At 35.4% G+C, this 13,068-nt stretch overlaps 1 protein-coding gene across 1 annotated transcript in view; it reads left to right on the top strand.

Annotated features, from left to right (window-relative positions):
• The window catches only part of VWA8 (von Willebrand factor A domain containing 8), a 305,881-nt gene that overhangs the window by 115,907 nt on the left and 176,906 nt on the right, over nt 1–13,068 (top strand). Inside the window, exons 17-18 of the mRNA XM_081815509.1 lie at nt 7,416–7,522; nt 10,915–11,037. Coding sequence (XP_081671635.1) covers nt 7,416–7,522; nt 10,915–11,037 — 230 coding nt within the window. The remainder of the gene's footprint in view (nt 1–7,415; nt 7,523–10,914; nt 11,038–13,068) is intronic.

Here is a 13,068-nt window from a genome sequence, read left to right on the forward strand (position 1 = left end):
AAAAAAAAAAGTAATAAAAAGGGGGGGGTGCCTGGGTGGCTCAGTCAGTTAAGCATCTGCCTTCAGCTCAGGTCATGATCCCAGGGTCCTGAGATGGAGCCCCACGTCAGGCTCCCTGCTTAGTGGGGTGTCTACTTCTCCCTCTACCTCTGACCCTCCCCACTGCTCGTGCTTGTGATCTCACTCTCTCTCTCTCAAATGAATAAATAAAAAATCTTTTTAAAAATAAAGAATAATAGGGATTAGTAACAATACCCAAGAAGCCCAGAGATTTCTTTTAGACTCTTTTCATATGATCTGGCAATTATTTTTGTGGTGGTTATGACTATTGTCCCATTCATTCCTTGATATAAAAAAGGAATTAAAAGAACCTGTTTTCAGCTTAGGAGAATCTGTAATTGCCCTCTATCAATCTCCAGTTTAGATGACAATTTTTCTTACAGTGAAAGTAAGCTTCCTGTGTTGCAACTTAAATTTGTTCTCCTTATGGTGTATCCAGCTAAAATGAGGCTCCTTTCCAGTGTCTTTAGAATAATTTTTTAAAAAACTGATAATTATGAGAAATAATGAAATTGGTTCTTCTTTTCTTTTTTTTTTTTTTTAAAGATTTTATTTATTTATTTGAGAGAGAGAGAATGAGAGAGAGCACATGAGAGGGGGGAGGGTCAGAGGGAGAAGCAGATTCCCTGCTGAGCAGAGAGCCCGATGTGGGACTCGATCCAGGGACTCCAGGATCATGACCTGAGCCGAAGGCAGTCGCTTAACCAACTGAGCCACCCAGGCGCCCTTCTTTTCTTTTAAGTAGAAAAATATTGGGCTTCCAAATGAAAATTAGAAAAGAAAATGCTTCAATTGCTTATTTTTCAGGGTCATGAACTGAAAAAAATATAGACAGAGAGAGATTCATTACCTACCCAGTATTTTCTTAGTCAGAACTTGGGTATAGATATGTGTTAATAGAAATAAATAGTTAATACTAAGCAATGTAAACAGTTTTGGAGCCTAAGGGGAAATATATTTTGGATATTAGAATGAAATAGTCATACTCAAAGCATTCTATAAACTGTTCCAAAGAGTAGACAGACAGTGAAAACTGCAATCCACTTTGAGTCTAGTATAATTTTGATACCTGAACCCAACAAGAATAATGTATGAAAGGAAAATTACAAATCATGAAATAATCTAACTATATATATATATATCTTTTTAAAATCATGAGCAATTTTAAATTATCTCAAGAATGTGAAGAAAGGGGCGCCTGGGTGGCTCAGTTGTTAAGCGTCTGCCTTCGGCTCAGGTCATGATCCCAGGGTCCTGGGATCGAGCCCCGCATCGGGCTCCCTGCTCCACGGGAAGCCTGCTTCTCCCTCTCCCACTCCCCCTGCTTGTGTTCCCTCTCTTGCTGTCTCTCTCTGTCAAATAAATAAATAAAATCTTTAAAAAAAAAAAAAAAGAATGTGAAGAAAGTTTAATATTCTGTTTTTTAGTTCACTATATTAACATATTAGAAAAAAAATTTTTTTGAATGAATAAAAAGGATTTGATAAAACCCAGCAACCAAACCTAAAAACAAACCAAATTCTTAGAAAACCAGGAATATTCATAGTAAACCATGGAGAGAAGGAATATTCTTCAATCTGATAAGGGGTATATACCAAAAATTTAGAGCAAACATCTTTATGTTAAATACTCCTATTTCCTTTAGAGTTAGGAACAGAACAAGAATGTCACCTTTTTGTACTTTCAGCCAGTGCATTTGCCCAAAGTTATCTGATTGACTATGTAAAAAATTCAATAGAAATTATATATAAGTCATTTAGAAAAATAGAGTTTAGTGAGATTACTTATAAATCCAAATCAGTGACATTCCTATATACTACTAAAAGTCAATTGAGGAAGTCTAATTATTTTTAAAAATAATCCCATTCAGAATAATAGTAGGAAGCTTTGAGCACCTAAGAGTAAATCTAATGACATATAATACTTTTATGGAGAAAAGCATAAATCTTTATTGAAAGTTGTAAAGGACTTAAATAAAAGGAAAGCTATACCATGTTCATGGAAGGGAAGCTTTAGTATTGTAAAGCTGTTCTACTCCAAATTCTCTATCTAATCAAATACTACTAAGGTTATACAGAATTTGACAAGCTGATCTCAAAATTGGCATGGAAAAAATAGCAAAGGAAATTTTGAAGAAGATTAAGGAGTTGTACTTTTTCTATCAGATAATCAGGATCTATCATAAAGCTGTACTCATTGTTACAGTATGATATTGGTGCAAGAAAAGACAGTCTATTAGAATAGACTACAAAGACCAGAAACAGACCCCACACATCTGTAGGAAGTTAGTGTATATCAAAAGTAGCATTATAAATCAGTATGGGAATGGAAGGACTTGTCAATAAATGATTAAAAATAAAAAATATCCATTTTATCCCATACAAAAAAAGTAAAATCCAGATAGATGACAGAAACACTATAAGCCACTCTACAAGTTATAAGCCACAAACTAAGAAATGTTTGATAAGACTTGTAATCACAAAAGGATTAGTATTCAGGGACTGTAAAGTATACAAATTATTGAGATGAAAGAATCAACACTAAATGGGCAAAGGATGAATAGGCATGCATACAAGTTAATTCAGATGACCAACAAACATTTGAAAAGATGCTCGGGCGCCTGGGTGGCTCAGTTGGTTAAGCGACTGCCTTCGGCTCAGGTCATGATCCTGGAGTCCCTGGATCGAGTCCCGCATCGGGCTTCCTGCTCGGCAGGGAGTCTGCTTTGTCCTGAGACCCTATCCCCTCTCAGGTGTTCTCTCTCTCTCATTCTCTCTCTCTCAAATAAATAAATAAAATCTTTAAAAAAAAAAAAAAAGAAAAGGTGCTCAATTTCATTATTAATCAGGAAAATGAGATCTAAAACAATAATCAGCTATCATTTCATACTTTTATAATTTTTACCTGTAAAAATTAACATTTTTTGTGAATAAAAGAAAATGGAATTATATTACTGCTGTTGGAATGGAAGTCTCATCACTTTGTGGTTATCTCACAGTATCTTTATGCCTAAGTATATTAATACTCTTTGATTTGACAATTCTGTTTCTTGATATCACCTCAGAGAAAGACTTAAATGAATGGATAAGGAGGCATGTGTAAGAATGTTCATGGTATCATTGTTTGTAACAATGAAAAATTGGAAACAGTAGGGAATGACTATACATTGACATATTTATATAATGTGATACTAAACAGTCATTAAAATGAAGTAGATCTGTGTGTATCAATCATGACAGTTTAATATCAAGTAGAAAAACAATTTGCAAGAGGAGATTTGGTATTATTGCCATTTATGAAAATGTTAAATACAACAAAAATGCAATATATATATATATTTTTTTTTTTTAAAGATTTTATTTATTTGAGAGAGAGAAAGTGAGAAACAGAGCACAAGTGGAGGGGGAGGGGCAAAGGAGAGGGAGAAACAGACTCCCCATTGAGCGGGTAGCCCAATGCGGGACTCGATCCCAGGACTCTGGGATCATGACCTGAGCCAAAGGCAGATGCTTAAACGACTGAGTCACCCAGGTGCCCCAATGCAATATATTTTTAATTCATACATGTATAGCAGAATAAAAATATGGACAGGAGAAATACACACCAGTTTAGGGTGAGAATTACCCAGGAATGGAGAGAGATTAATAGAATGCTTAATAGTCTCTATAATTTTCTATGTGCTTGAAATATTTCATAGTTTAAAAAAATTTAAAAACTTAAAATTACTTCCTTTTCATACTCATAAATATTTCACTGAATTAAATAGCTAACTTTTCCAGTGTTATCAACTGACCACATTAAACCCTGTTTTGTTACCACCCTATTACACTTCGCAAAAAGTGAAACAGCTATCTTGTTTATGCATTATCTGTTGACTTTAGCAAGCCTACAAACTCAAAAACCTTTTTTACTAACCTTCTATTCATGATAGCACAATCACAGAAAGGAAAAAAAATCTATTGCTGCATAAAGTTTTTTTTTCTTTTTTTAATGACCTCATTCCATATTGAAGCAGTGAAAAGAAAATTGAATTTCACAAATGTTTTTTTAAATGAATAGTTTATATTCATGACATCTATTCTTTAGCAAACAAAATCAAAAGAAATTCTCTAGTGTTAGTTTGTTAAACATTAAATTTATTGAATATTAGCTTGGCTTTTAAAAGTCTTATTAATTTAATTTTAAAATACTTTTCATTTATTTGTTTATGCCAGTTAAGTTCAGACTGGAACATTTCTTCATCTGAGGGAATGGTTCCCTAGTACCTCATCCTCATATCCAAAATATGTACACCAAGTCTTGGAGCTAGATGTATAATTCATTTTCTGGATAGTTGAAAACCTAAGAAACCAAAGGGAAGAAGGATTTTACAAGATGAGGAAGTTATCAGATATTTTATGTTCCAAAAGTTCTTTTATTATAGAAGCATTAACTAGAAGTTCCTGGAATGAGTTCTATTCCACTCAAGTATTTTGCATTCCATTACAGTATTTACTTACAGAAAATCTTGGAGTGACGATCCTTTAGCATAGAAATTTGAGGCAGAGGTATTAAGAATTAGAAATGAAGATTAACTGTCTCTGACATTGAGGTAATGGAGAAATTTTCCCATTCACCAAAATACAATATTTTTCAAGAATTCCCTTGTGACATAAAATTAATGACATCTACTTTAAAAAAAACATTACTGTTCAGTGTTTTAAGGCTATAATTTAAGAAACCTAGATCTTCTTTAGGTTTTTCTGTTATTCAGCTTACTTTATAAGTCTGGCAGATCTGAATTATTTTAATGGGGCTTTGAAAAATGTTTGGTTCCATTTATCTTCCAGATATCTTGGTTACATTAAGCATCTTCAAACATCTGAAATTTGTTAAAAAATTTTATATGCCCTATTTCCTTTTAAGTACTTCACATGTCTGAATTAACAAATAAAACCTTCCCGGAAAAGTAAATTACTCACAAATATAATTAACTTTATAAATAGGATGAGCCATAAGTTGTCTTAAATATTCCAGTGCTGTTTATAAACTTAAGATTTAAAATCACAGGTATCAATCAATTAATTAAGTAATTATACACTCTAAATAGAAGTCAAAGGCTGTCCGATAATCCCTGAGACCCACAGTCTTTTCTCCCACTCTTACTACTAATAGCAACACCCATCTTCCCAGCACTGGTAATTTGGGAGCATCTCCTATCCTTACTCTAGCTTCTCATGCTACCATCTTGAGAAATCCTATCTTATTCTTTAATGCAAAGATTGTATCTCACTTCTGTGACAATGACACAGTTATTTGAGTTGGCTTAGGGTAACTACTTCTGTTTCTGTGTTTCCCATAATATGGTTAAATCTTTCTTTAGTTTTTTGTTACAACCAAGACCATAGAGACTGGAGACTTTCCAATTCTATTTTTGCTGGTAGTAAATGAATATAATGATGATAATGATTTTTAAAAGGCACTATGATGCTCATGATGATAAATACCCTTGAAAACTTTACAGTAGAATATGTATTTGTTTGTGTTCTAGGAAAGTAGGATAGATAGAGCGATATTTCATTCATTTACTCACTTATTTTACAAAAGGCCACAGAAGGAGAGGAAAAAGCAAGTAGAAAATATCAGTGAGCAATGGAAAAAGAAGCCATTAACTAGAAAAAATTGAAACCTAGAAAAAATTAAGGTTGAGCTCATACTACCTGACATACTTTCTTGTCATTTGTGGGGTGAGTCAGTATCTTTTAAAATATAAATTCTAGAGGTAAATATATTTCAACTTCCATACTACTTCTGATTATTTGGTAGTGCTGTCTGGGTGTGAGGTTGAAAATAATTCTGAAACATGTTCAATCTCAGTAGAAAAGAGTATCACATTGGCAAGCAGTGTCTGTCACTGACATTGGAAGGGAAGCATACATGCCTTTTTTGCAGTTCTCTACAGGCTTTGGAGGACAATCTAGAAATGTTCCAATATGGGGGCAAATGAGGATGTGTTGAGAGCAGACTATGTAGATGTAAGGGGTTTCTGGGAATAGCACACAGCCTAAGCTTGAACGTGGTTATTGTCAATCAAGGTAGTCTGACAGGAAGTAATGGAGATGCAGCTGCAGAGCCTGCTGTCACCAGGCCAGACTCTAGTTTATGGTATAGTGGAGAGAGGCAGGTCGGACGGGCATGGTGCCAAGACAAGGGCTCAGGAAACAAGCTAAAAGCCCAGTTATTGGGTCTGAGAGATAAAGTGAGGCCTTGGTTTTAAACAAGGCAACAATCTAAGAACTATGATGAAAGGTCAGAGATGAACAACAGTAAGTCTTACTTGATGCTTAACTGTTGAGCTACTGACCCAGAGTGATATAAATCCCCCCATCATAGCCTGGAACCAAAATGAGGAGGTAGTTGGGAGATAGGGTCAGCTACGTAAATTCTATTACAGAGAGGAAATCCATCAGTTCCTCACACGCTTATTCATTTGCCTTTTTGCTTACACCAGCATCTCTTTTATTAGAGCTTATACTCAAGGCTGATTCTAATCCACCACAAAGGATTTAGAGCTATGGAAAACCCAAGTTAGAAGTGTGATGTTCTTAGTATGTTTATCATGGCACATAGTGGTTAGTTTATAGTAGTATAGCACAGGTAATAGGTTAAAAATCATTTCTGCGGGCTCACTTGGGATCGTAAATTCCAGATACAATTTTATTTGTGTGGGTAGGAAACTCCATTTTCATTAAGCCCATGATGTTCATACCATCTATTTGTAAATGAAGAATGCCTCTGTCACTCACCAGATTGTTGCTTTGGCAGCATATGTATAGAAGACAGGCAGGTATATTTTTTAAATGGAAGGAAAGACCAAGCTGTATAATCCTAAATTGAATAATTTGTGTTAGAAAGCAAACATCATTAATCCACTTCCACTAATTTGAATTTCTAATTGCCAAGTTGGAGCCAGTTAAGGTGTTATTTTATCTATTTAAGAAAATTTGATAATCCAGTTAAACAATTAAACAAGATTTGTTAAGTATACTAAATCCATTTTAAAAAGCAAATCATTTTAAGTCTTGTCCTGTAAAATGTTGTATATACGTGAATACTGCTAATTACATGTAAGTTTTATTAAAGGAGATAAACAGATATTCATCTTCACAGGTCCTTGAAGTTTATATTTATTTCAAAATTTTTTATTATTTGGATTTCACAGCTCAAGACTGAGCTTCCTTAATTGGTTGTCTTGAGATAGAAAGAGAGGAAGAAGGAGAGAAAGAGAGAGAGAGTTTGTGTGTGTACGTGCCAAAAAATATTTAGAAATCACAGAAAGCTTTGACTTTATCATTCTGTCCTCCCGGCCCCATCAGGTTCTTACCAAACCTTGCAAGGTCAGCATTAGAAAAAAACCTGGCAGATGCTGCAATAGAAGTAAGTACTGATAATCATCAGGAACCAGAACTGGAGGATTACAAATGTAAGTATTTGACTTGTTTCTTTTTTTAGTGAAATAATTATTATCAAACATTTGTATGATTATTTTAATATCAATAAAAAGTGGTTTTGTTTTCCATCTACTTTGTTTTATGTATTGGGTTGAAGAAATCAATCTTTTATTTATTAATTTTTAAATTGAAACCCACTTACAAATTAAATCTTAGAATATTTCCTTTATTTGCCTGGGTGGCTCAGTTGGCTAAGCATCTGCCTTCAGCTCAGGTCATGATCTCGGGGTCCTGGGATCATCCCTACTTAGCGGGGAGTCTGCTTCCCCTCTCCCACTACCCCTCCCCCATGCTCGTGCATGTGCGTGCGCACTCTCTCTCAAATCTTAAAAAAAAAAAAAGAATATTTCCTTTATTTCAGTGCATACCAGATACAGGTCCTCCTCCAAAGAGTCACAACTGACACAAACATATTCAAGGCTCTGAGAATTCCTGCTCTAAAGAAACTTGAATGATTTGGTTTTACCTTTTTTTTTTTTTCCAAATATATGTCACCATAGAATCTAGAATTCTGCTTTCTTTGCAAAACATTTACATTTTGAGGACCACTAGTTCTGTGGGATATGTTCAGGAAACTGTTCTAGGTTGATGTAAAATAAAATAATATTCAGAGTACCATTTCATGCCTTCTTACTCCTTCCATTTCTATTCATATTGTCTTTTGTGGTACTTTTCTTCTGGATAACCATACGTATTTTGAACTTTGGGATGGTTTAGCTCTTCCTATAGAAGTTCCTTATTCTTCAATTAGAGCACAACGAAAGTTTCTCTACTTTTTGAGATAAGTACCTATTCTATCAAAAATCCAATGTGGGACCCCCTCTCTAATGAGCACTTATTGTGGCTCTCTTTGTGGTAGGTGTTTTTAATAGTTGGGGCTACTGAGACAAGAATTTGGTGTTAAATGACATGACTTTTTTTTAAGATTTTATTTATTTATTTGACAGAGAGACAGAGAGCACAAGTAGGCATAGCAGCAGGCAGAGGGAGAAGCAGGCTCCCCGCCGAGCAGGGAGCCAGACGTGGGGCTCGATCCCAGGGCCCTGGGATCATGACCCAAGCCAAAGGCAGCCGCTTAACCAACTGAGCCCCCAGGTGTCCCTGAGATGACTTTTTTAAGAGTAAAATTAAAAATTCCACCTACTGATGGATCTGGGTCCAGATATGCAGAGCCAGGTCAAAGAGACAGAACATTACAAGTCAAACTTATAACGTTACTTGACTGAATCTCTTAACATATCCAAAGACGAACTGAGTTGTTCTGACAATAGATTGTTCAGTCTTGGTAACGGGCCAGTGTCAGCAGTTCCCATCTAAGCCTGGCGTAGGGGATAAGGAACCCAAGAGACTGTTGACTCATCTGGTTCCCTTTATCTCTTGAGGAGAATTCATTTAATGTACTCTCCTTGTTCAGAGGACAAGGTTCACCAAATAACCTGATGAAGATTTAGCTTTCTGTGTAGTTCTCCCTCCAGATAATATGCTGGCATGGCAACCAGTGTATCATAGGGTCCATATGAAAGGCGCAGCTTTCATTACACTGTAATATTTTCAATTCTTGTTTTATATATCAGAATTTATATATAGATCAGAATATATGTCTTTAATATTCTCCTGAGAGTCAGGTTTGTGGTCAGTTGACATGACAAAATTAGGTTTTGAGTATACCAGACTAAGAACCTTGATGAATGGACTAAAATACTGCCATCCTATGAGATTTCTTCGCAGACAGCTAGCAGGTTTCCCCCAGGGAAGTACAAGCATCACCATCCTCTGAGTGCATTTCCCTTTTCAAGCTTGAAATTTTAACAATAAACATTAGATGAGTGAATTAAATTGTCCTGAAGCCCTAAATTTACTGAACAGATGTGTTCCATAAACTAAACCATAGATGGTATCAGATGCTACTTGAATCTGAAATTTTGTTTGTCATCTTAACATACAAGCATATAGTAAAATTCCTGCCACAATCCTGGTCTTTGTCTGCACAGTTTTGTATTGGGTCTGTTTCAGAGACCCTGCTGGTAGTAAATAAACAGTAGATTCTCAGCATGACAGCTTATAGGTTTTCTTCCCTGTGGAACTTGTAAATAAAAGGAAAATGGCAAGGATCTATTGGAGGGAGAGGTCTCCTGTGCTTTGGCAAAAGTGTAGCACTGAACACTGATTAAACAGGGTGACAGTTTAATTATTTTTAGCTCAAAATCGTTCGTGGTACTGCAGAACGCAAATGTTGCTCTTCTCCACTTGTCTTTCAAAATGCTTTAGCACAAAAGGGCAGTTTTCTTATTTGAAGGGTGGCAGGGTGGGAAGGTGGTAGATGGGTCAGTTGTTTAAGGCATCATGATAATCTGTCTGCTTGCTCGGGTATTTCCACAGGATGGAGTATTATTTGGAGTCAAAGGATTAAACATACCCTACTTGGCAGAAAGAATATTAGACTATACTAAGTTCTATTTTTAGCTCTGTCCATGTTAGCTGGGTGGTTGTAAGCAAATTACTTAATTTATGTCCTTAGCTTCCTCATAGTTCTTGTCTCATTGTTGAGAATTACATGAAATTATATGAGAAAACAATGAAGCTTCTGGTTTGAGATCTGGCCCATAGAAGGTCCTCAATAAATGATAGTTTCTATTGTGATCATCAGTACTATTATAAAAACTACTACCATTAATGTTATGATTATTAACCATGGAGAGAATGTATATGAGATGTGTTCCTTGACTTCAGATTTATTATTGGGTTTGCTGGCTGTCAGGAACTCATATTCTATTCTAGACCAACTGTTTAAAGCAAATAGGAGATGACACAATAGTAATCATCACAGAATAGCTGTGTAACACCTGGGGTGCTTATTTGAAAATACAGATCTCCTAGACCATCCCTGGAAATCATAATTTCAGAGGTCTGGGGTAGTTGATTAATCAGTATTTTTTACTAGAATTCCAGGGGGTTCTCACTTGGAGTTTTTCAATGGGTGGGTCCCCCAAAATGATATTCAGAGTACTTCAGAGCTTTTGAATGTATATTTGGTTTGTTTTATGTGTTATAGTCTCTGACAAAACAAGCTCATGGAGGTGGCTTAACGGAGTTCTGGGGTTCTTCTCTAATTGTATCTCTGTTGTTTGCTAACATGCATTATTTTATATAAAATTAGTTATCTTTTAGAACATTTTAGGCATTTTATGTAGAGCTATTATGTTTTATTACCACCTTCAAACTTACTTCTTTTAGATATTAAATTGAAATTCCTTAATGAGCCCATAAGATATTAAAGATGCTATGTTGTGTTATGTTCACATTGGACTTGGCTTCTCTGAGCACAGTGCTACGAGTAATTCTTCGTCCTGTGTGAAATGTTTAGGTGAAACAGCATCTGGATCCCTGAGGATTGGGGCTGTTAGTGCACTGATCTATAATGCCCATGAGAAAATGAAAGTGCCTGATGTTCTGTTCTATGACAACATTCAGGTAAGATCATTGCTTTGCATTTATGAATAAATCTCCTCTTACATTGTGGTAATTAACTCCACAATGAAACTGTTGTTTAATTATTTTTGTAATTTGCTAAGTTCAATTCAGATGATGCCAAATGAAGTGTTGACACATCTTTTATTAAGGCATTGTAAACTTTTAAATTCTTTCCCAAGACACTTGAAAATTGGAAGAGTTACTACTGTGATTAGGGTAATATATTTTATATGTGCACATGCTCTAGACTCCAGGTAAATAAAATGAATATATCACTAAACGAAAAACAAAATGAACTAATACTCATCCTCTCTTTTGCTTTCCTGTTAAATTATTTCAGTAGTTCAAAGAGAATGTATCCTGTGCATTCTTTTCTACATATTCCTTTCCTTTTCCTGAAAATTCCTAATATTTTTCTCTTGTTCACTTTTCCTTTTTTAGGAGGAAAGTAGATAATTTCTCACTTGTAAACTAACCAATAATTATGGACCTTCCACTAAGACACAGAAATAAGTGTATATCCAGAAAGCTTTTCTATAGATGTTCACTTTAATAAGAATGTTTTCCCAGAGAAAATTACCCATAATGTAGGAGTTTTTTCTTTTCCAGATTTTATGTTAAGTGGTTATATATTTATTTTATAAAAAGAAACATACTAAAATTTTTCTCTAATATTTGGTCCCTAATCTGAATGTAAATAATAACCTTATATTAATAATGTTGGAAGAACTTCTACTTACTATTTTTTTTAAAGATTTATTTATTTACTTTGAGAGAGAGAGAGAACACATGAGCGGAGGGGGCAGAGGGAGAGGGAGAGAATCCCAAGCAGACTCCTCGCTGAGTGCGCAGCCCCACCTGGGGCTCAATCTCACGACCCTGAGAGCATAACCTGAGCTGAAACCAAGAGTCGGACACTTAACTGACTGTACCACCCAGGTGCCCCACTTCTTACTATTTTTACTATATTAAGGAGTTAGAAAAATTAAGCTTTTTATCCGCCATTTCCCAATCATATTTGTTGTTCAGTGAGTACCATAATTTATATCCCTACATTATATTAGCAGTATAGAAGGTATCTGGGCAAATTCTTCTTTCTCAATAAAAATCTTGATCCAGTATTTTGAAATCTGTCAAAACTGTAATTATTACCTATGAAATAGGCAAAGACATAACCTGGATTTGTTTTGTATCCATTCTATAGCCCATTAACTAATGTAAGTTTTACTTCTCTTCCAGAGCATTAATGCTCTTACACAAGCAGTGGACAAATGAGCAGACAATAAAGTTACTTTTAAGACACAAAGAAGGAAAACAATCTTGCCTATCAAAGAAAGACAAAAACACGATTGTAAGGAAAATAGACTATTTCCAAGCACTGATGGTATTGTGTTCTGCCCATGTAGTGGAAAGGAATAAAGAAAAAAGAACCAGGAAACTTTGTTATAAGAGACAATTTGAAAAACCCCATGGTAGCAAAGGTTGAAAAGACCTCCCAGCATTTGAGAACGTAGGAAATTCAGTAGCAGGGAGAGCCACTGTGCCCTTGAACACAGTGTCTGTTGCCATGGTGTTTGTGACATGGACAGTGAGGACCGCAGGGCTGCTGTGAACTTTACATAGTGGCCCTGAGGGACTTGCTGTCGCCTGTCTCCAGATGTACCTTTGCTTCATAAAGTATCATGAATTAACCACTAATGAAAAATTTTAGCTGTACCAATTCAAGGAACCGTGGCTTTGGATTACATTTGCTTTTGTTGCATATGTTATGATTTCCTTTTAGTCTGTACTTCCTTTTGAAGCAGTAGTCTTTGGTGTCTCTTGAATATTTAGGGGCTTCTCTACCATCTCTTCTATGTCCTGTGGTCCCCTTGCCACATGGTATTGAAATCGATTTTTTAAATGTGTTTTCCACACCACTAAAGTAAAGTCTGTTTTTCTTTATTTTGAGTCTTCAGCAAATAGCATGTGCTTGGCAGATAGTGAATGCTGAGCAAGTATGTGGTGAGTGGATTAATAAAGAAGGAGTAAGATTTTGAATGTTTAT

Source organism: Leptonychotes weddellii, chromosome 3 (assembly GCF_054177405.1).
Source record: "Leptonychotes weddellii isolate Sample4059 chromosome 3, ASM5417740v2, whole genome shotgun sequence".
In the NCBI taxonomy this organism is placed as follows: Eukaryota; Metazoa; Chordata; class Mammalia; order Carnivora; family Phocidae; genus Leptonychotes; species Leptonychotes weddellii.